Raw genomic sequence first — 23,940 nt, forward strand, 5'->3', positions numbered from 1 at the left:
TCCTTTTTATGTTCCTGAAAAAGCGCTGGACTGAGTTCATCTGCCCACTGCCTGGTTGTGTGCCACTGCACACAATTCAATGCTCACCTCTGAAATAGACAGACTGCACGTTAGCCGACCTTCAGGGATGCAGCCATGGCTTTGAAAGCTAAAATTAAATGTAAACTGACCTGTACATTTATTGTTTGAGCTTAGTGTGATCTTGATTCCAAAACCAGTTACGGACAATACAAGAAAGTAAATCACAGTTCCATTTCATTTTCAAAAATAAAATATTGGCTAACAGAATCCACGGTGGATATAAAAAGTAATAATATATGATGTTCATGTAGGAGTTATTTCAGAAACACATGGCTAGTTCAGTATCAGAAATATCAGTGTAATCCACCAGAGAAAAATAATATCAGTAAATGCAGTCAAAAGTATTTTACCAATTGACTCACAAATTATGATTTAAAATTCTATAAAAAAAAAAAAACCTTCCAACAAGGCTAGCAATTGAAGGGCTCTTCCAAAAATTGAGAAACAGTATCTATTACAACAGAAGCCTACAGTCACATCCTACTAAATGGAAGAAATGTGATCGATTCTCATTAGGATTTGGAATAAGAAAAGGAGGCCAATTCCCACCTCCCACTGCTTTAACTAACGCTGGCGTTCTTGGTTAATAGTTATTAAGCAGTTCAGAAAAATTAATACAAAATTAAACAAAACCTCCAGGAAAGAGAAGGGAAAGCATTCTGGCTTTCATGTGACTTCACAACTCATTTATCCCCACAATCCAAGCATAGTCTTTTTGAGACCAGGATCCTGTCTGATCTCTTTACAAATCTCTGGGACAGCACCTAGCATAGAGGTTGGCAGCAGGTACTAATTTGCAAAAGGGGATCCTGTCTGTGCTATGCAGTAGTAAAGATTACATGAGATCCGCACGTGGAAACGGCTGTACACATGCTGGAGCAGCACTCATTTGGAAAGGCCGCACTCCCCGGCGTTTTCTCCCGGGACCTCCTCCACCCCACGGATTTCTCCTCGGGTTCCCAGTGCCCAGGCCCCAAGCCCCAGGCCCACCAGGCCCCGCGCGCGAGCCGCCGTCCTCGTGCCGGCCAGCAGGTGGCGCGCGGGCTCCACGGCCGGAGTCGGGCAGCGCGGCTGGCGCCGCGGGAAGTCGCCTCCGGGAGGGGCCGCTGCGCCTCGGCGGCGGCTCCCGATGTCCCGAGGCCAACGTCGCCAGCGGTGCCCGGCAGGGGCTCGAAAGGGCCCGGGCCGCCCCACGGTCCCGCCCGCACTGCTTCCGTCCGGGGACGCTCCCCAGGGCCGTCCGAGCGGACTACGCGCGGGTCCCCGTGGCTGGGGGGCGAGCGTGCGGCCGGCGTCTGCGCCTCTCCCGGAGGCGAGGCCAGGGTCGGGTTGGGACCAGGGCGCGCTTCCCTCCCCGCTGCGCAGAGGTCGGCCGGGGCCGCGGCTGGCGACAGGTGGCGGGGACCTGGGGGCCAGGTCCGCGGGTAGCCTGCGACGGGGAAGCCGCCCCTACGGCCCTCAGGGCGTCCTCCGGGTATGATGATCAACCACACGACCGCCCCGCGCTAGCCCCGGCAGAGCCCAGTCCCCGGCGCGGATCCGCAGGGCGATCCGGGCGGCCGCGGCTCCACGGCCCCCGCCCTTCTCCAGCGCCAGCGCCCGCGGGGACCGATCGGGGGTCAGGGCGGGGAGGCGCGCGGACTCCTCGGTGGCGCCGCCCGAACACCTGTTCGGCCCCAGGTGAGCCCCAGGTGAGCTGCTGCCCCGCCCGGATCCCTTCCTCCCCCGGTTCGCGTCCACCTGGGACCCGCCTTCCAGAGCCTCCCAGCCCACCTCGCGCCCCGGGAGCGAAAACGCAGACCAGTCTTGAGCACGTGGCCACCCGCGCGGTCTTTGGCTTGGAAGGGCTTCTGCCCGCTGCCTCTTCCTTCCAGTCCAGGGCGGCCGTCAAGGCTGAGGGCGATTGAAAAGTCCGGGAAAATGCGCCCAGCCCAGCCCTGTCTCGGGAGGCCTGGCGGTGGGTGGGGTGGGGGGGGGCTACAGATGTGGACGCAGGCGAAGCCAAGGAGGCATCAGGAGCCCGGGGCCAGGTGACAGCTTAGTTCCCTGGGCAAACAGTAACCCTCTGGTGTTTCTGCCTTCCGTTAAACCTGAAATCATGTTGTGAATTCTGTACAGCCTCTTTTCTTCTCCTGATTAACTTTCATTTACTCCAGAGAAGCGTCTTAACGCCCACTCAGACAGGTAGTGCTTCCACACTCCCAGACTCAACCACAACTCATTCTTGGCTTTAAACTCAGCCCTAAGGCACAGAACCAAGCTTTCCCTTAAGGACTCAGAGGCACTTACTTCTGTGCTCAAAGCCTCCCCAGTCCGTGTCAACTCAGCCCTCTGCCTTACCACACATCTGATAAGATTCTCTGTACCCAAGTAAAGGCATCAGGGGTGCTGGTGGGGGGATGAGGAAGGGGATAAAGAAAACAATATGTATGTCGGGGGATGGGGGAGAGAGAGAGAGAAAAGAGCTAGTGAATGCCAGAGATCTTAAAAACCACTCGGAATTCAAGTACTGACTTCAGACATGTTTTATTATAATCTTATACAGTCTACATAAATTTGAACTCGTATTTATTTGGGTTCAGTTATAACATAGCATAATAAAAATCAAAGCACTGATCCTCTGAAATAAAGCAGGCAATCACCATTCAATAAACACACTTGATTTATTTTGTATAAAAGGGTTAAGTTTACAACTAAACTTTTATAAAAAGTTTAGCATGAATAAGTACATCATTACACTTTTTAATGCAGAAATAGACATCTCTGCCACTATACAAGAAAACTCTAATTAAAGAGTTCACAAGGTTTCACTCAAATAGATATATTTATATATAAATATATACACAGCATTCAGTAGGCTTGTGTCAAAAAGGTAATTTCTGACCAAAAGACTTCATTTAAGTGACTGAATACTGGATCCTTCTGGTATTCACGCTCCACCTTTGAAAAAAGGCAAAGTCTGCTTAGATTGGGCAATTCCTTGTGATTTTAACGTTTTCGCTCCCCATGGTGGGAATAGTATATAAAGAAAACCTTCCAACTGCAGAAAGGGCATTTAAAAGTCTTTTTCATAAATAACGAATATCACAGTCCAAGTGAGAGAACACCCCTGGGAAGATGATCATTCTTAGTTTTCCTTCCATTTTTTTTTCTTTTTAAAAAGGTCCATTTAACTTGTCCTCCTTGTGAAATGGTTGAAAAATAAGTTCAGCACTTAAAAGATTCTGTGAATTTGTTGTTGTTGTTGTTGTTGTGCAAAGAAAAAAAAGAAGTCATGAACACCTGCAAAAGATTGGGAGAGAAAGGCATGTTTAAGAGAATGTAACCTAAGGGCAGAGGCGGGCGACTGGCGCCGGGAGGAAGCCACAGTTTGAACATTTAACCAAACACTCAAAGATTGGGCAAACCCTGGCGTCCAGATGCAACACACACACTCGCCTCGACAGCGCAAATTAAACATTAAAATAGCAGAGACTCAAGGGAAAAACTTCCCAACCCAATCTCTTATTTGGATCTCCAACAGCAGTGCTACAGGCGCCAGTCTGCTTCTTGTAACAATTATTTGATTGAAAACAGCCCTTTAGTTAACAGATAGGCAAGTCTGGAATCCCACATCACAGGGTCTAAGGCACAGGGTAGCAATCCTCAACTAGCCCAGAGAATCCCAAAAGACTATAGTTTTAGGGAAGGAGGATCACTAAGGAATTTGTGGCGATAAGATTAATTACAGTGGAGGTTAGTACCTCATAGTACCAGAGGAATCGTAGGAAGAGCCAGGGCATTACATTTGCTACAAAGCCAATACACACGTTCCTCGGCCGCCTTCGTAGTAAGTTATTGGCATCATTTCCTTTTAAAGGAAAATGTTCTGTGATCTCGAGCACCCAGAGCTACAAGCTCCTTCATGTCTAGTGAGACAATGTAGTACGGGTAGCACCGCGAAGTAAGCATGTATTTACCAAATCAGACATTTTATAGATACACAAGCAAAAACACATGCGCGCGCGCGCACACACACCGAGGAGCAGTTTACCCACGGGTGGCACAAGCAAACACTCACCGCTTATTCAGCCACACAGTGCTTTGCTGTCATTTGACATTAACTCAGAAGGGAATTCAGAAGCCTGGAGAGAAAGAGGATAAAGAGTACGAGGTTAAAACAATGTTAAGTAGAAAGGTTTTTTTTTTTTTGAAGTAATCCACAGACCAGCAAGTTCCATTAAACACGTTTATGGTAACAATTCAGATTCAAAGACGCATTAACATGTCAGAACTTACTAGCAATTTCACGCACAGCTCAATCTACATCAGATTCTTAAGAAAATAAAGTTAAATAGCTCATGCGAAAGTCACCGTCTGGGCTACGGATCTTCTAGTGACAGCCCAGACGACCGCGGGAGTGTGCGGCGGGCGGGGCGGGGGCCCCGGAGCAGGTCTTACCTGCAAGGACAGGATGCTGATGTCCGTGTTGAGGGTGGTCAGCGGCGTCCTGGACGCCTGGTTCTGCCCGGGTCTCTGGTGATGCAGGCTGACAATAGTGGGATGCGAGTCCAGGGCGATCTGAAGGTCCAAGATGTAGTCGATGACGTGCTGCAGGATTTCCATCTTGCTCACCTTCTTGTTCTGGGGGATGCTGGGCACCAGCTCCTTGAGCTTGGAGTAGCAGTCGTTCATGTTGTACAGCAGGCTCATCGGGTCGTCCACCGGGGTTTTGCTCCGGGAGATGCCCAGGCTGTGGTCCGACAGGCTGTTTTTCCTAACGGACCTCACGGGACTGAAGGCTTTCATGCTGACCGCGAGGGAAGGCGAGACCGGGAGGGAGCTGGCTGCCCCGAAGCTCAGGCCGCCGCTACCGCTTGCTGAGCTAACTGCGCTTGGCACCGCGCTCGGCTCAGAATGAACCCCGAGCCCGGCGGGGCGGCTTTTATCCGCACTCGCCGGGGCCACACGCTCGGGCTTCCCTTCGTCCCCATTGGCGGAAGGTGGCGCGTCCATCAAGCCGAGCGGGGGCTCCCATTGGCGGACGCGGGCGCGGGGCGTGGGCTTGGGTCTTCCGCATTCGCAGCCAATCCCCGCGAGGTGGGCGGGGCGCGAGCCCAGCTGGGGTGGTAAATAGAGTACAGTACAGTAAGTGCGGGGCGGGCGGGGAGCGGAGAGGAGGGGAGCGGGGAGGAGGGGGGCGGGCGGGGAGCGGGGAGGCGGGAGGCGGGAGGCGGGAGGAGGGAGGCGGGTGCGGGGGGGAGGGAGGCGGGAGGAGGGAGAGGAGGAGGGAGAGAAGGGAAGATGGGGGAGGGGAGGGGAAGGGGGAGGGGGGAGGGAGGAGGGAGAAGGGGGCAGACCCTGGGCGCCTAAATGTGCATTCCTAATTCTAATTCCAAGCGCGCGCCAAGACCCTTGCCCTGGGGGTGTTCCCAGACCAAGCCCTGCACACCTTGGAGCTGTCGGCAGCTCTAAAATCACAGCTACACGGGCGAGTTCAGCACCGCAGGGGGGAAGCCACAGTTCACTGCAACCCATCGGAGGGAGAGCGTGAGGAAAGATAGAAAGCATTTCAGAAGAAAGTGAAAACGCAAATTAGGTTGTCACTGAAGAGTCACGTTTGTAGAGTGAGTTCGTCTCTTCAGATAAGGAAAAGTTATGTTAACACAAACAAACCACCCACGCACGCATTCGACGACAGGCTTAGTGTGGGCTTTTGCAACCCGGAGCAGCGCGGGAGGCATTACTGTAAACTCAAGAAAATGAGTACTTATTGGAAACCATGCCCAACCTCGCCGGTCGCTAAGGAGCTCTCACAGGCAGGGCGCTTTCAGGGTTCCTTTTCAAGAAGGAGGCAGGGCTATTATAATGATCGTATTAATCGGAAATAATTAGGAGAATTTGCATGTTGAAACTACATTTACATACACTGCCCTTGAAAGGCTGCCGGTCTGTGCCCTTCAGTGTAGGTGGCAAAGTAATGTGATTAATTATGCACTAATTGTGATTTCTGGTGTCACATTCCAACACCTAGAGGAGTTCCAAAGCTTTGTGACAGATAGGTGGCCCTAGCCATTGATTGACATCTTCACACTAAGAAAAAAAATATTCTGTCATATATGAGGTTTGGAATCTTTTCAGCAGTGGTATTGAATACAGGTTCAAGGTTTTTTTTTTTGGCTGAAAATCTTTAAGAACTCGTTCTTTCAGTCTAAATTTTAAAAAGTGTGCAGCTATTTACTCAAATACCTTAATTTTCACATAACTGTAGCTTATCTAGAATTCCGTCTTGACCACAGTGTGTCAGTTTCTTGTTTTGAAAATATTTGCTCCAGAAAACAATGAACTAGAAAACCCCAGGAAAGGCAATATTCAAATCTTATTTACTTTCTGCCTCAATCTTTACCTACTTTGCATTTCAGAAAGCGGAAGGGGCAGGCCTAGAGGCTGAAAGAAAAGCTCGATAATGGGGAAACTGTTTTTTCTTTCAATTAATGATTAATTTCTCAGCTGGTGGGGCCAGCAGTCTCTGACCGTCACGTGACAGCTATGCGCCCCATGACGCCTCTCCAGGGAGGCAGAGTGGGTGGCGCTGAGGTGGAGCTCACCTTCCTGAAATTCAGCCCCCTCAGTTTGGAGGAAGGAGGTGAATGGTTTCCTGTCCAGCCAGAAATTTGCGGAGGGCCTTCCCAAGGCCAAGCAATGCTGCCTGCGACTCTGTCCCTGACAGCGTTGGACGCACCGTATCTCTTCTGATATTAAGTCTGGAAGTGATTTACTATCCGAGTCCTCCCACAGTTCGAGCCTTTTGATGTACTTTGTGTGCATGTGTTTCTGTCACATACGTGCCACAGTGGAACAGATTTTGTTTTGACACTATTTTGGTTCATGATGTTATACTTTGACTATTTTACAATAATAGCCAATGTAAACAAACATCTTTGGGATTCTCAAATTATTACTTATGATTCTTGGACATTGCAGCTCTTCGATACTGACGCATTCCTAGCTTTTTCCAAGGACACCGTATGTTAACATCCGTGCCAGCCTCATTATCCCCACAGCCAGGCTCTGGGCTGGGCGGTAATGAGCATTGTGCGGTTTCACTTTACACTTTGCAAAGTTGATTAAGGCAGTGCCTTCTCCCATGATCATTTTTGTACCCTGATGTAGTAAAATGGCTAAATATGGTGAAAGTTTTCTGGTGTTTCTTTCTTTAGCTGCCATGTCAGAGTCCAGTCTGCCTGGCTGTGTTGAATTCGATTCTATTGGCACGCTACCCAGTTTTACATTCATTTAAAGATCATTTAAAGGGGATTACGAAGCTGTATAAGTTAATGATTTAAACAAGGCCTAAGTTACTAGTCTGTCTGTTTCAGCACGCCCAATATGAAATCACCTTAAAAATTGCTTTCGTGGGGGAAAATCGTGTCGGAGCATTTTCGAGGTGGGTTTAAAGGCAAGTCAAAATCTGTCTATTGGTGGCTTAGGTGGGTTTGCATTTGAGGCCTGCAAAGTTCAAACGGCCCCAGCTGGAGGGAGGGCTAGATCCGCGGGCGGTGGGAAGGTGTGCAGGGCTTCCGCTGGTGGGTGTTGGTGCGGTCCCCCTCGACTCCCCACCGGGACGCCCCCACCCCGTGGCAGCGACAGACCTGCCCGTAAGGTCCCCCAGCCTGGCTCCAGGGCTCACTCACTCCGCCTCTAGGGCAGGCCCCGCGGCGGCTCTCGCGTCCGGGCCCCTCGCGGTAATCAGAAGCAGCTCCGGGTCGGGAGCTCTGCGCTGGCCAGGCAGCCTTTGCCACCCCCGCGTGATGCGCCGGGGGGCGGGAGGAGCCTGCGGGGGCGGGGGGCGCGTCTCAAGGTCCTCCCTGCACATCTGGCGCAATGGGGAGCGTTCGCCTTTCTTTCCCGGGTTTTGTTCTCACAGCTGTGTCCATTCCGCCCGTGACCCCGCGAGTGATCCCTGACAGGTGATGAATTGGCGGCGGCGGCGGCGGCGGCGGCGGCGGCGGCGGCGGCGCGCGGGCCAGGCCGCGGCGGGGCCGGAGCAGGAGCCCCGGAGCAGACTCTCTGGCGCCAGGCGCGTGACGCCGCCCATTCACGCCGCCCTGCAGCCTTGTCCTCGCGGCGCCGCTCAGGCGGCTGCCATGGCAACCGCGCCGTCACTCAGCGCGCGCGCCCAGCTGATCAATGCCTGCGAGGCCCGGCAGTCCCAGGCTCGCCCCGGCCCGGCCGCCGGCCCGCGCGCACCTGCAGCCGCTGCACGTCTTAAGTTTCGAGTGATTTGGGAAAGGAAGGAGGACCGAGAAGAAAAGAAAAGGGATGGGGGGGGGGGGGTAGGCGGGTGAGGGGCGGAGGAGAGAACGAAGGAAAAAAGCCGGGACAAGAAGAAAGAAATCTTCCTTTTGCAAAAGGAGGCATAATGTGGCTTAGAGGTTGCCAAAGCAAAAGGTTTTGCTTTATTTTATTTGTTTTTGCAACAGAGGCGTTCAGGGTGGGGCTGGCGCGAGGGAAGGGTGGATGGGGAGAAGGTCACTGTCTTAGCACATGGCGAGATTTATTTACTCCTTTGGATTATTTCGGTTTCTCGCCGGATGGCTTTGATCCTGGATTCCTAAAAATACGTTTGAAAGATTGAAAGACCCCCCCCCGCCCCAACTTCCACACCGTCCTACTGCCTAACTCCTCGGAACCCTCGGAGGTTGCGCATAAACACTTTTTTCTTCCAGAACAGTCCCCCTCTCCGCCCTGGGGGAGCCGGGGAGGATGTGCAGCCCCACTCCTCCTGCTCGGCGGAGCCTCGCGCGCGCAGAGCCTAGCGCGATTCGCGCCCTCATTACCACTACAAAGCGCGGGCCAGACCAATCCCCTTTCTAATGCACCATTTTCGAATGAGAACATCAAGAGGCCAGAAACTTCCAAGTCAGCTTGCAGACGCAGACGCCTCCTGGGGTCCTGGCTTTAAGAACCAGATGCCAACATTCCCGGACAGTTTATGGCATCCGGATCCCTCAAGGGTGCTCATCTGCAGTTGAGAGTGTTAGTAGCAATTATTTATCATCTCTCCTGGAGAGGAGTTCCTGAACGTAAATGTCCTCTGCTGGCCCTAAAGCTGTGTTGTGGGGTGGGGGTTGGGGGGCCAAATGTTCCCGGTCCTGTTGTCTGGTTTAGCAGCATTTGTTGTGGTTTTCGAGGAAACGGCATCTGGATTACATAAGGATTCAAGTTTTTGCTTTACTTGTTTATTTAATGCCTTGGCAAGAGGGAGCCCTTACTCTGAAACCAGATAACCGATTTTGGGTTTAAAACAGCCTTAGATGAAGGGCCACTCGAGGGGAAGAAAATGAGCAAAGCCACAAAAAGCAAACAAGGGAATGTTTATTTTTCTCTTTTTGGATATTTTTGAAGACCTGCCTAACCTCTTAAACTTCTTGTCGCACACAGCTAATAAATGGCATTAACAAAGCGTTTCAACGACTACCACGGCTTAACAGTGGCTCCTCCCCTGTCCTGCCACCATTCAGGCTGTTATTCCTTCCAGGATTCCCGCACCGTCCTGTGTGCCCAGAGCTCTCTAGAGCACCAGGTAGAACTCCCTGCTAAATCCAATTGCTTGCAACCTTCTGATCCCCTTTTAGGGAGATCACTTTTCAGCTTGGTTCAAAGAAAGCAAAGTTTGGGAAGTTTGGCGGAGGGGCCGATTTAACTACGGACACTGCAAATATTTTGTTACAAATGCTGTGAAGTGCCCCGATTTGTGGCTGCGTTAGCTTTCACAAAGGATTTTCCTGTGTCTTTTGTTCCGGTCACCAAATTAAAAAAGAAAACTTGAGCGAGAGATAAGGTCTCGGAAAACAATCTTGGGCCGCCCGCGAGCTGGCGGGAGCAGGGCTGGCGTCGCCTTGTCTGCGCCGCCCCGAGGCGCGAGTCTTGGGGTCCGGCCACCGCAGGGAGCCTAGGTCATGCAGGGACCCTCCCTCCATCCCCTGTGCGCCCCCGCGCCACAGCGCAGCACACAGGCCACCCCTCCTCTGCCCACCAGCGTCCGTGGGAATCTGCTCCAGCCAGCGACAAGGGCGGGCTTGTCCGGAATCTAACTGCATCTTAATATTATAATGCGGCACCAAAAGGCAAAACCCGAGGCCCCGGCTTGCAGTCCCTAACAAGAAACACATTGTGTGCGCTTTTTCTTTTTTGGCTCAAGCCGCGTTCGCGCGCCGGCCCCTCCGCAGCGAGCCAAGTCCATGACTTCAGTGAGGAGGAACCCGCCTGCCTCGCACCACGTGCGCTCCCAGCTGGGGCAGCCGCCCTGTGAGCCCTGTCCGGGTCCCTGGGACGGGCTAGGGACTGGCCGGGACGCACTTGTCCTGGGCACAGGACAAGGGCTTTGGGGCACAGCCCCTTTTCGGCCGGGGAGGCAGGCGAACCGATCGCCCAGGCACTGGTGTTACCCAGGCGGCGCCAGCGCGAGTTGGCTGGTGGACAGATTTTTCAATAGTTTCAACTCCTTCTTCCCCTTGCCGCATTTTTAAGGCGTTTACTCCCAGATTCAGCCCTCTCCTCATAATAATGACAGTTTGCAGACTTTTCCTCTCCAGTTAGAGAGAGTGCGTGCGCGAGTCCTGCAAGACCCCAGCCGCGCGTCACCACGAACCATTCTGCGGGAGGGGCAGGACCTAAGGCTGTATCTCTAGGAGGGAACGTGGAGACACCGCGGGCGGAGGGGACCTGGAGGAGTTCTTGGAGGAGCAGTCCTAGGCACGGGGCGAAGGATTTACGCTGTAGCTGGTGGAGCGCACATCGCCCTGGTTAGCTCTGCGGTGGGTCCTGGGCTCTTCCCGGCCTCTTCCTGCCTCCGCTGACATCAGGGCCTCTCCTGTTTAGTCCTAGGCCTGCCCTTCATCAGGACTCCGCAGAAAAAGATGGGTAAATTAAGGCGTACATTTAATTTTAACCATCATGCCTGACTTTCTAGGATTCTGTGTGAAGAATACAGAGACAGACGTTCCCTTTCAAAGAAAAAAGGGCAACACGAAGGCCCTCTTTAAGGAGAGAGTAAACATTCACTTTAGGTAAAAAATAGTCTTTTACACGCCTGTGCACGGCACACCTCTTTTGCTGTTCACCTTGACCCCAAGACTTTGGAAAGGCTGCCCCCATTTCAGAGAGGAAGAAACGCAGGCACACGTGAATGACAGACTCCTCTGTGGTGGCCTAGACTCCAGCCAGCACTTCCTAGGACAGCCTGCCATTGTGCAAAGGTGTGTAACCTTGACTCCAGGTGGAGCATTGATTACTCTTTTAACCTTGAAATGTATTCCAGTCCTGGACGGCTGGATTGCCAAGAGCCAGGAATCTGTGAAAACAGTTTGTTCTCATTTTTCTTCCAAGTTAACACTGAATGACTGAGTTTGACCCTTTGTTAACTAAAGGTCAACTGACATCTTAGGACTTTTCAAACCTTAGTGTATGTAAGATACCCATGTTTACACCCAGAGTTCTGTGGCCACCTATATAAATTCTGATTCAGTAGGTTTGGTGAGCAGCCCAGGATATAGCATTTTAAGCAAGCATGGCGAGGAGATGCTGATGCCAGTGGTGTGGCGACCACAATTTGAGAAGCTTCAGATAAATAATTGGCCTCTTAAATGAGCCCTGGATAAATGGCCTCTTAAATGAACCCTGCAGTAGGCAGACTGCTGCGTGAGAATGAGCCTACTTGGACCCTTCAAGGCAGCGGTCCCCAACCGTTTTGGCACCAGGAACTGGTTTCGTGGAAGTCCATTTTTCCAATGGGGGGTTGGGGGAGGGTTGAGGGAGTGGGGCTGGGGGATGGGTGGTGGGTACTAGGGGTACAGTTTTGGGATGAAACTGTTCCACTTCAGATCATCAGGCATTAGATTCTCCTAAGGAGCCCACAACCTAGATCCCTGGCACGTGCAGTTCACCGTAGGGTTTGCGCTTCTATGAGAACTAATGCTGTGGCTGATCTGACAGGAGGCGGAGCTCAGGGAGTAATGCTCATTCACTGCTCACCTCCTGCTCTGCCTGGGATTCCTAACAGGTCACAGACTGGTACCAGCCCACTGCCTGGGGTTTTGGGGACCCCAGCTTTAAGGAACTGTACACTTGTTTCTAGAAATTCAAGAGAAGGAAAATCTGTTATACTTACCCACATTTTCTCTTTTTCCTTTGTTTTTTCCTTCCTGATATTCCATTATTCTCCCTTTGATTAATTCCTTCTGTTTCAAGAGCATTTTTTGGACAGTCTTTTAGGGTAGGTGTGTTGGTGACATGTTCCCTTAGTTTTCCTGCATCTGAAGTCTTGTTCTTGCCTTCAGTCCTGCGGGATATTTTTGCTGGATATAGAATTTGGGGTTGACAGCGTTTTTTCCTTTTAGCACCTGACCTTCTGTGGTGCTTTCTTCCTTCTATCAAGGTTTCTCATGACAAAATCTGATTTCTCATATGAAATCTGCTGTTATTTGAATTGCTTTTTCCCCAATGTAAGTAAGGTGTGGTTTCTCTCTCCTTGATTTGTCTTTCATTTTTGGAAGTTTGCCTATGATCTATCTTGGCAGGGATTTCTTTGGGTTTATTCTGTTTGAGGTTCTCTAGACAGCTTCTTTTGCCAAACCTGGTAAATTTTCAACCATTATTTCTTCACATGCTTTTTCAGCCCTGCCCTTTTTCTCTTCCCTTTTCAGAACTCCAATGACACTGATGTTAGATCTTTTATTATAATCCCAGAGGTCCCTGAGACTATGTTAATATATTTTTTAAAAATCTGTTTTCTCTCTGTTGTTCAGTTGGTCAATTTCTGTTGTTCTGTCTTCAGGTTCACAGATGGTTTCCTCTGCCCTCTCCACTGTTCTTTTGAGTCCATTCAATGCGTTTTTACTTTGGTTATTGTATTTTTCAGTTTTAAGATTTCCCTTTCATTCTTCTTTACATCTTCTGCTTCTTTACTGAGTTTTCTATTTTTTCATCTTTTTTTTTTTTTGCCTGTTCATAATTGCTCATTAGAAGATTTTTCTGATGGCCCCTGCAGAGTCCTTGTCAGATTATTCCAACATCTGTGTCACCTCAGTGTTGGCAACTGTTGATTGTCTTTTCTCGTTCAAGTTGAGCTTTTCCTGGTTCTTGGAATGATGAATGATTTTTTTTTCTTTTTTCTTGAAACCTGGGCGTTTTGGGGGTTATGCTATGATCTGGAGCTTATTTAAATCTTCTATTATAGCGGCCTCTGCTGCACCACCCTGTCTTGGGAGGAGGTGCTCCTCACGTGGCCTCCATTGACATTGTGGGGTGGAGGCATCTTACCACTGGAAGGTGATGAATGTCACAGTTCTTACTCAACCTTGACAACCTCAGTGGGGAGAGAGCAGTGCCTGATTATCCCCTGGGTGGTGGATGGGGTGGGTGGGTGTTCAGGCTCCCAGGTGGCCTCTGCTGATGCTCATTGCTGACCTGCAGGGATGACTGTCTGCTCCCCACCACACCTTCTCTGACACCATCCTGTTGTTCAGGGTGGTGTCTCCTGACAGCAGACTGAGGGGGGCCATCTAGCTCTCCACTCCCCTTTGCTGTTGGGGTTAGAGTTGGGGCCACAGTCTTTTCTGTGGCGTTTGGTTATAGTGGGGCGGTTATAGTCTAAAAGGTTTTGGTTTTTTGGCTTCTCTCCTACAGTCACCATGTAACAAATGCAGACATCTCTGAGATCACCATGCAGTGAGGAAGTCCAAGATGGTGGCAGGAAGAGGCCACATGGAAAGGGCTAAAAAAGGGGCCAGCCTCAGTCATCCCGGCTGAGCACCTGGCTGGGAATAAAAGAGGACTCCGTGGATGTCCAGCCCAGTAAGATGACCTCAGCCCCAGCCACCAACTGACCACGCACACAAGACATAGTGAGGCTGCCTGCTGGAGCCTGGCCAGTGGGACTGTAGAGTAACTCATTGTCGTAAGCCAATACTTTTGTGGGTGATTTGTTTCATAAAGTGGCCTCCAAAAGAGAAATTGGGGGTACAGAGTTTCTAGGTACTATCTTGTGCATTCATTGTAGTTGTAATCATTGATAATTTATTTGTGTGTTTTTCCTGAAAGTTTTATAACAACATGATTTATAGTGTATAAAATAAACATATCCCTACATCCAACAAACTTGCCTTTTTTTTTTTTTTTTTTTTTTTTTTTTTGAGACAGGGTCTCATTCTGTTGCCCAGGCTGGAGTACAGTGGCATGATCATGGTTCACTGCAGCCTCAACCTTTTGGGCTCAAGCAATCCTCCTACCTCAGCCTCCCAAGTAGCTGGGACTATGGGCATGTGTCACAGCACCCAGCTATTTATTTCTTTTTTGAGACGGTTTCACTCCTGTCACCCAGGCTGGAGTGCAGTGGTGCAATAGCTCACTGCAACCTCTACCTCCTGGGCTCAAGCAGTTCTGCTGCCTTAGTCCCCTGACTAGCTGGGACTACAGGCACATGCCACTGCACCTGGCTAATTTTTGTATTTTTTTAGAGGCGAGGTTTCGTCATGTTGCCTTGGCTGTTGTTAAACTCCTGAGCTCAAGTGGTCCTCCTGCCTTGGTCTCCCAAACTGTTGGGATTACAGATGTGAGCCACTGCACCTGGCTAATTTTTGTATTTTTTTGTAGAGATGGGTTTTCACCATGTTACCCAGCTGGTCTCGAGCTTCTGGGCTCAAGTCATTTGCCTGTCTCAGCCTCCCAAAGTGCTGGGATTACAGGCATCACTGCACCCCACCTAAAAGTGCCTTAATTTTAAAAGAAATACAGGTTTTATTTGATATATGTCTAGTATATTCTTAGGATTTTTTTTTAACCAATAAGAACCCCTACCAATTATCCCCCAAGATATAGAATTGATAACCCTATGTGATGACTGTATGTTTTGAACCAAAACCAGGTATGATGAATGGCTAACAGCTCAGGGGCCCTGGAGACACAAGGAAGCCTCACTGGTGAGAGGTGACTGCCTGTGGGCCGCACAGTTTCCTGGAAAGGCAGTGAGAGCATCTGGTACCTCCAGACACTGCAGAAACAGTGTCACAGAAACATCTCAGAGGCGTCACTTCTCTTTATCAAGATTTTAAAGTGATTTCAACATTAAAAAAAAACAACAACAATGTAAAGAATTTGAGTGTGGAGTGATGATCATGCTTCCAGGTTTAGGATCAGGCTCTTTCTCCCATTGTCTTGTTGATTTAAGGTGCAGGAACTCCTGGGATGGTGTTGCCCAGTGACACAATCCCAGTGTGGCCATTTCTGATCCTGAGAAAGCAGTCAGGAGTGGGTGGATGCAGTTACAGTTCATCAAGTCCTGCTAGTTCAAGTCATGAGTCCTGAATTCTCCAGGAGGAGCCACTAAAGAAATGCAAAAGCAGGCAATCCTTGCAATAAAGTGGGATGAGGTTCTTTGGTTGCTGCTGTTATGGGGGTGGAGTGCATGTTGGGGCCTGGGGAGTGAGGCTGAGGGCTCCCCCAGTCTGTCCCTCCCTGAGCCTGAGCTCTTGGTTCCCACCCAGTCCTTTGTTTCTTTCGTCTCTAGGAGCACCTGCACCCCTGGTTTGCAGCATGTCCTAAGATGAGTTACCATGAGCCCCAGGTTCCCATATGTAAAGGATGGGCAGCGCTTCCTCACCTGCTTCTCCACTGAGCCCTTACAGAGCCCTCAGATGGAGACTGCTGCTTTCACGTCTTGCAGGCCAGCAAACTGCCAGTGTGAAGGATGCCCAGGTAACCCGCCCACGCCAGAATGGCCAGGAGATGGTGGAACCAGAATCTAAGCCCACGCCCATCTGACTTCAAAGTCTGTGCTCCTGATGTTTGCACCGAGTCACCTCCTAAGACTTGCTGCAACTGGATCACGTCCATTTACCTATCTCTGAGAGAAATGCAAGCTTTAAAAAAGGAAATATTTACTATGGATATTTTACAATAGTTCCAAAACATGAAAGCTTTAAATAAGATATTCTTAACCATCCTCACCACATCTTCAGGTTCCCTTACAGCCACTTTGTTTTGATGATTGCCCATTAGAAAAAAAGGCTATGCTTTCTGTAGGTTTTAAAGGAATGGTGGTGAAATAGGGAGCATTCCCTGAGCAGATCCTGCCTGCGGGCACATCTCTGAGCATTGGACCAGGCGAGAAGAGCCCATGTGTTGGCTGCTTTGGGATCCCAGCACTGCCAATGGCAGGTGGGCTGTGACCCAGGGAGAGAACCTAGCCTTTTGCATTCTCTTGCCCCATTTGAAAATGGAGATGATAGTGGCGCCCCGCTCAGTGTTATTTTGAGGATTCGAATGTGTCTCAGACGTAGTACCTGAAAAAATATAAGTGCTCAGTAAATACGGTTGCCAGATAAAATGCAGGAAACCTATTTAAATTTAAGTTTTGGCTGGACAATGAATAGAATAATTTTTCTTAGTATGAGTATGTCCTTATATTTTATCTGCTAAATTTAGCAACCTCCTCAGTAAATGATCACTACAATTGCAAAAACTCCTTATGACAGATATAGTAAATCTGTAAAGAAATAGGAACTTGCATTTATTTTTACTAAGCTCTGACTGGTTAAGATAACTGGGCAAGAGAAGACATCTTCGACTAAACTTGCAGCATATAGAGTATAGAGATTCAAATTTGAAGTCCTATAGGACTAGAATGGCCAGAGGTGAACTGTAGTGAGCTTATCTAAAGAGTACCAATTTCAAAAGTTCCTCAGAGACTTAAATGGGCCCACAGACCCCTCCTGTGTCTTTGCATAAGCCAGCTCATTATATCAGTTATAAATTGATTTCCAGAGAAATGTACCCTGGAGGTCCCTCTCCCACTTGAGATAGGACTGGCCAATCCAGATGTCCCCCAGGTGATGTTGGCTCAAATATAGCTCCATAAATTGGAGAATCTATTCAAGAAAACAAGCAAAAGTATTTGTGACTGAGTTAGCTAATGCCAGCTGGTATCTTGAACAAACCCAGATCTCTAACATGCTAGTTTATTTCATAGTGTAAAATGTGTGTTACTGATGGGCAGACAGCTCTCATTCAGGCAGTGACAGATGCAAGCTCTTCCCATTTTTGTGGCCCCATTGTATTCAGCTTGTGGCTTCCAAGGTGCCTGGGATCATCTCCACCGAGACTAAGGAAGAGGAAAGAGCTTGGACAACTGCACTTGGCTGGTTTTTCTGGATCAGGCAAGGAATTGGCTCCAACGCATTAGCTCACATTCCATTGGTTAGAACTGGGTTTCTCAACTATTAGTACAGGGTGAGTGTAGGATTTTGGTACCATGGGCATTTGAGCTGGCCAAAGGCTAATCAGAGTTAGAACAAAGCCACAAAGCCTGTGAATGGTGTTTATTGTTGTGAGGGGCTGTCTTGTGCATTGTGGAATGTTCAGCAGGATGCTCTCTGGCCTCAGAGACTCACTAGATTCCCATAGAACCCTCCTGTCTCCTCCAGTTGTGACAACCACAGTTGCCTCCTCTCCAGACATTGCTAGATGTCCCCGGGAGGCAAAATTGTCCTGGTTGAGAACCACTGTGTTAGAACTCGGTCACATGGCCACACCTAACTGCGAGGGAGGCTGGAAGATCTAGACGAGTAGTATCCCAGGAAGAAAATAAAACTGATTTAGAGGCTGCTGGCCAGTCACTTTCAGTGACCTTGAGCATACTTATTCCTCTTCAGCTGTCAGGACACTCATGCCTGTTTCTGAGATGTTTTCTGTGTGAGGGGACATAGTGACAAGTGGAGGGGTGACATGTTGGACTTGGGTAGGGTGAAGAGGATTGGAAACCACCATCATGTTTGGCAGCATTGAATGTTTATGACTATTTGAATAGTTGTGACAAGGGTACAGTGAAGGAGGAAATAAACATTTTTGAATACCCCTTTACAATTTGCAAAGCACTTTTAAAGGTAAGAGTGAGTTCCTAGACCATATTAGGGTGAGAATGGACATTGTTGGCTGCCGTATCACTGGGCAGGGGCTTTGAGATTTTTGTCTTCAAAAGGCAGATTAGATTTGGACTAGAAGGAGAAATGTAAAGACCTGGTATCTGAGTGTGTTTGCAGAGGGGAATTGTCATTTGGAAGCCCAAGAAAGGGGATGGCCCATTGGCACATATGGTACATTGTGTTTTCATATAATTATACCTGAATGAAAGCAAGAGGAAACGTGTAGGAAGCTGTTTACATAGTCCTTTTAATAATGTTTACATGAGTTAATGAACATGCAAACGTATCTGATGAAAACATGTCAGTAGTGAAACAGCCTTGTGAAGAATCAGATCTTACCTCAGGCTGGAAAAAAGGACTGCTTTTCCAAGCTCACATATTGCAGCCAGTGTGAACAGTAGCACAAATGACTTTGAGCTTTAAGACATCCATCCATCCATCCATCTATCCATCCCCTCATCCGTCCATCCCCTCATCCATCCATTTATCCCTTCATCCATCACTCCATCCAGCCATCCATCCCTTCATCAATCCATCCATCCCTTCATCCATCCATCCATCCCTTCATCCATCCATCCATCCATCCCTTCATCCATCCATCAATCCATCCATCCATCCATCCTTCCTTCCATTCTTCCCTTCATCCATGCGTCCATCCATCCACTCATTCATCCCTTCATCCATCCATCCATTCCTTCATCCACTCATCCCTTCATCCATCGTCTACCATTCATTTGCCCCTTCATCCATCCATTCATTTATCCATCCATCCATCCATTTACATTCATCCATCCCTTTATCCATCCATTCACCCATTCATCCCTTTATCCATCTATCCATTCCTCCATCCATCCATCCATCCATCCATTTATCTATTCATCCCTTCATCCATTCTTCCATCCATTCATCCATTCATCTTTTCATTCATCCATCCATTGCTCACTCCATCCATCCATTGCTCCATCCAACCATCCATCCATCCATTCATCCCTTCATCCATCCATCCATTCATCCCATCATCCATCGATCACTTCATCCATCCATCCATCCATCCTTCCATCCATCCTTCCATTCATCATCCATGTGTTCAGCAAGTATTTACTGAACACCTATTATGTGCGAAGCACTCTCCTCAGAACTTAGGAAATACCAGTAAACAAAATCAACAACAATCCTTCACCACCTGGATGTTACATTTTGATGGGAAGAGAGAAAGAAATAAAATTGGTGAGTGAATCACATAGGTTATTAGAAGGTGATAAAGGTGTAGGTGATAAAGGAGAAGTGCCAGGAGCAAGGATTGGGTACAGTTGTGAATAAGGTGGCCCCAATAGGTTGCACTGAGAAGGTGACATTTGCACAGAGACTTGAAGAAAGCAAGGAGAGAACATGACTGTACCTGGGGAACAGCATTTGTGGAAGATGGAACAGCCAGTGCAAAAGTTCCAAGGCATGAGTGCCTGGTGCATACACGGAACATCGAGGCCAGGGTGGCAGAAACGCGGTGAGTCCAGGAAGGGAATAGGAAATAAGTGTAGGAAGGTGTACAGTGGGGTGGTGTGGGGGTGGAATTGTGGCAGCCAGATGGTGTTGGCATAAGGCCTCTTGGCCCTTGTTAGGACTTGATTTACCATGGTGCAACACACCCATGAGATTGGCAAAAATTAAAAAGTCTGACAACAGAAAATCTGGAAATCTGGTGAGGATGTGGAGCAGTGGGAATTCTCCAATACTGCCAGGGGGCATGGGCATCAATCCCACCACACTGGAAGGCAAAGGGGCATTCTCAGTAGAACTGAAGATGTGCCCATCCTTGACCCCACAGTTCCAGCCGTGGGCATGCGAATGAATGTGCACACGTGTTGACTGCGGCATTTGTTTGTAATTATGAAAACATCTAAGTTTCCATCTATGGGAGAGGGGATAATGTGGGAGTGCCCTACAGTGGAGTTCTAGAGAGCAGTAAAAATAAATGGACTAGAGCTGTACACGTCAAAATGGATGAAGATAAAAGACATAAGGATGGGAGAAGAACACCTGGCCACAGAAGTATATGTCCAATATGATGCTGGTGTATCCAGAGTGTTCAAACAAACAACACAACACTACTCATTGTTTCCAACATGAGTATGAAAGTATGGAGCAGTGTCGAGGGCCAGAAGTGCTGAGTCCAGATGGTTACTTCTCCAGGCGGGGGCCGAGGACCAGGGCTGGAGGTTTACTCCAGGAGCTTCAGTGGTGCATGCCGAATGTGCTGTTTCTTGGGCTGGGGGACAGAGATGTGCATGCTGTTATACACTCTATATTGAAATGATTATATAACAATATACTAATTTATCATGTAATAAATTTGACCAGAAAAAAAAAAAACTGTTCTGTGGCTGCTTCCATGACTGGATTTCACGTTGTAGGTTTCTAAGCAGAGAGTCCAAGAAAACCAAAGGAGCGGCGGAAGGATAAGCCTCCCGGGTGTTCTGGGAGTGTCCCTTTGCCCTTTGCTTGGGCTCTTCTGTTAGCGTCGAGAAAACCTGGGATTTGTGACAACTGGAGTCAAGCTGGGATCCTGGCACCAAATGCCAGCAGAAACAATCCTCATCTCAGAAGTTGAGATGGGGTTCTTTCTGGAACATGAGTGCAGTTCGAGAGCTTCAGGTAGAAAGCCCAGTCGTCCTTACCCTGCGTGGCCCACCCAGGATCTTGAACGGGGTCAGCCTCAGGGAGCTATGAGCCTGGTGTCTGAGACACAGCTTGGGCCTTTGTATTGCTGGAAGCACAGGGAACCCTGAGGGTTGATCAACTGCCCAGCAAAGACAAACTGGCATGCTCGTCAGTGTGAGAACAAAGCCACAAGACCTAGGAGTGGCTTTCTGCAGATCTGCTGTTTTTCAAAAAAACTTGTGCTTGAATGTGTATAACATAAAATTTACCATTTAAGCCTTTTGTGTGTGTGTGTGTGTGTGTGTGTGTGTGTGTGTGTGTGTGTGTCTTGAGATGGTGTCTCGCTCTGTGGCCTGGCTGGAGTGCAGTAGCTCACTGCAACCTCCACCTCCCAGGTTCGAGCGATTCTCCTGCCTCAGCCTCCCGAGTAGCTGGGATTACAGGCACCAGCCACTACACCCAGCTAATTTTTTATATTTTTGGTAGAGATGGGGTTTTACCATGTTGGCTAGGCTGGTCTCGAACTCCTGACCTCGTGATCCACCTGCCTCAGCCTCCCAAAGTGCTGGGATTACAGGCATGAACCACCACGCCTGGCCCATTTAAGCCATTTTTAAGTGGACAATCTGTGGCATTAAGTGCATTCACGTTGTGCCACCATCACCATCATCCACCTCTGGAACTTTTTCATCTTCCCTAATGGAAACTCTGCCCATTAAACAGCCACTCCCCATTCCCCTCCCGCGCAGTCCCTGGCAACCACCCTTCTACTTCCTGTCTCCACGAACGTGACTACTCTAGGTACCACATATAAGCAGAATCATACAGGATTTGTCTTTTTGTATCAGATCTGGGGTTCGTATGCTGAAGGAAACTGCATGCAAACTCTTTTGTGTGAGTGGAGAGAGGACCTGTGTTTTGAGTGTCAAAGGAGTTTCTGCCCCAAGAGGTCTTAGAGTTACCAGGGTGGATCCTTGACTTTTTGGAGGAACGTGTCAGAAGATGTGCTCACTCACATCCCTGAATTCATGGATATTGCCAATGTGAGAATGGCAAACCCAGGGCCTAAGTGTGGCCACTCTTCACGCAGCCCTGGTGGAGCCTTACTGCTGCTCAGAATCCTTTTTTTTTTTTTTTTTTTTTGAGACAGAGTCTCGCTGTGTCGCCCAGGCTGGAGTGCAGTGGCACGGTCTCGGCTCACTGCAAGCTCCGCCTCCCGGGTTCACGCCATTCTCCTGCCTCAGCCTCCCCCACCCGAGTAGCTGGGACTACAGGCGCCTGCCACCACGACCGCCTAATTTTTTGTAATTTTTAGTAGAGATGGGGTTTCACCGTGTTAGCCAGGATGGTCTCAATCTCCTGACCTCATGATCCACCCGCCTCGGCCTCCCAAAGTGCTGGGATTACAGGCGTGAGCCACCGCACCCGGCCCAGAATCCTTCTTAACACGGTGTGCCGGCAGCCACAGCCACCTGATAGGAAACATTTGCCATCTGTGGTCTGTGGCATGTAAGTTACTTTGAAAACTGGAGGTAACACAGTCTGAAGCATTTACATGACTTCTTTGTGTCCTTAAGGTAAGTCAGCGGATGTGTGACAAGTGCTTGGAACCTCCCCGGCTGGGGGCTCCCTTGCCTAGAGACCAGCTCCTACCCATGCCATGCCTGTCTTCCAGAGCCCGTGACTCCAGCTCTCATTCCACGAAGAGGACACACTTCATTTCTCCTGAATGTTTTTTGTTATTGTTGTTTGTTTGTTTTGAGACAGTGTCTTGCTGTGTCACCCAGGCTGGAGTGCAGTGGTGCAATCATAGCTCACCACAGCCTCGGCTTCCAGGGCTCAAGTGATCCTCCTGCCTCGACCTCCCAAAGTGCTGGAATTACTCCAGCCTCTCCTGGGTCGTTGAAGTCTGTGCCTGCCCAGGGCTGATGCTCAGCTAACCTGAAGTTTTCTCGGCAGTGTGAGTAGTTTTTCACTCTCCCCTCGAGCGGTGATGCTAAGTCCCCTTTATGGAGTTTGCTGTTCATTTCTCTGCCCACAGGGATTAGAACTTGATAGCAAAGAGGAGTAGGGCATCAGGCACTGGCTGGGCCCGCACGAGGTGTGCATTTAACCCTGAGCACGCCCTGAGGAAGCAGCTGTGCTTCAGGCTCCTTGTGACATGAGGAAGAAGCTGAGAGGCGGAGGCGAGCAACGTGTCTGAGGCCGCAGAGCCGCCAAGAGACCAAGGAGCAAAGCCACGGCACCTGTCCCGCTCCCTTTTTTCAGTCAAGTATGAGGAAAATAGTGAGGAAAGTTATTCTTACGTGGAGCAGGACAACAAAAACCCATAAACAACCTTCTCATGTCGGCTCGGAATTGATGGTCATCTGGCTGGTAATGGGATTTTACTCTTGTGTTCTTGAAAGCTCTGCCAGGAAAACCTCACTAGAATGGCCTGGAAGCTTCTGGAAAATAAGGATTTGTAGACCCGTCCCCACCCCTGCCTATCCTGTCAGAATCTGTGGTAGAGTAGGGAGTAGGCCAAGGAATTTAAAATTTTCACAAGATTCCTGGGCACTCCTCTAATCATGCCTGGAGAAACACTCTGCAGACCCTCAGCTTTTTAACGGAGGTAGTGATATTGTTTGGCTGTGTCCCCACCCAAATCTCATCTTGAATTGTAATCCCCATCATCCCCATTATCCCCACATGTCAAGGGAGAAACCAGGTGGAGGTAATTGAATCGTGGGTGCGGTTTCCCCCATGCTGTTCTCCTGAGAGTGAGTGAGTGAGTTCTCACGAGGTCTGATGGTTTTATAAGTGTTTGGTAGTTTCTCCTGCGTTCATTCTCCCTCCTCCTGCCCTGTGGAGAAGGTGCCTGGCTTTCCCTTTGCCTTCCGCCGTGATTGTAAGTTTCCTGAGGCCTCCCAGCCATGCTGAACTGTGAGTCACTGAAACCTCTTTCCTTTCTAAATTACTCGGTCTCGGGCAGTTCTTTATAGCAGTGTGAGAACAGCCTCATACAGGTAGAAGTGTGGCTTTGAAACCTGCATTTTAGACAAGATTCCTCAGCTGATTCTTAAGCACACACCACTTGTGAGCCACCGTCTTCAGGCGCTTATCAGGCACTCAGTGGCAGCGGTTTCGTTTTTCCTGACATTTTGTGCTTTTCGCTAGTCATGGCCATACGGTGATGAAAAGTGGCCATTTTATGATAGAATGGAGGTCCTAACTGTTGGGGACATTGCAGGAACTGCAG

At 49.3% G+C, this 23,940-nt stretch overlaps 1 protein-coding gene and 1 long non-coding RNA gene across 9 annotated transcripts; one reads left to right on the forward strand and one right to left on the reverse strand.

Annotated features, from left to right (window-relative positions):
- Positions 1–2,591: 2,591 nt before the first annotated feature.
- On the reverse strand, positions 2,592–8,167 carry ID2 (inhibitor of DNA binding 2). Of its 3 annotated transcripts, none has more exons than XM_054474733.2 (4): positions 7,713–8,167; positions 4,522–5,181; positions 4,142–4,205; positions 2,592–3,363 (listed from the first exon to the last, which is right to left on the reverse strand). In XM_054474733.2, exons 2-3 carry the CDS (start codon positions 5,074–5,076, stop codon positions 4,149–4,151), a joined length of 612 nt encoding a protein of 203 aa, XP_054330708.1. In that variant the 5' UTR covers positions 5,077–5,181; positions 7,713–8,167; the 3' UTR covers positions 2,592–3,363; positions 4,142–4,148. The 3 variants fall into 3 exon arrangements, with proteins under 3 accessions (XP_054330708.1, XP_054330709.1, XP_054330707.1); XM_054474734.2 differs by having other exon boundaries at positions 7,755–8,151; XM_054474732.2 differs by lacking the exon at positions 7,713–8,167 and adding an exon at positions 5,513–5,800.
- Positions 7,263–20,411, forward strand: LOC129029949 (uncharacterized). 6 transcript variants are annotated; one of them, XR_010123160.1, is made up of 4 exons: positions 7,939–8,030; positions 8,795–9,099; positions 9,505–11,321; positions 13,750–20,411. It is a non-coding gene; the product is annotated as an uncharacterized LOC129029949 (long non-coding RNA). The 6 variants fall into 6 exon arrangements; XR_010123157.1 differs by lacking the exon at positions 7,939–8,030 and adding an exon at positions 8,415–8,511 and having other exon boundaries at positions 8,790–9,099; XR_010123161.1 differs by lacking the exon at positions 7,939–8,030 and adding an exon at positions 8,415–8,511 and having other exon boundaries at positions 8,790–9,099; positions 9,505–9,646.
- The last annotated feature ends 3,529 nt before the right edge of the window (positions 20,412–23,940 follow it).

Source organism: Pongo pygmaeus, chromosome 12 (assembly GCF_028885625.2).
Source record: "Pongo pygmaeus isolate AG05252 chromosome 12, NHGRI_mPonPyg2-v2.0_pri, whole genome shotgun sequence".
NCBI lineage: Eukaryota > Metazoa > Chordata > Mammalia > Primates > Hominidae > Pongo > Pongo pygmaeus.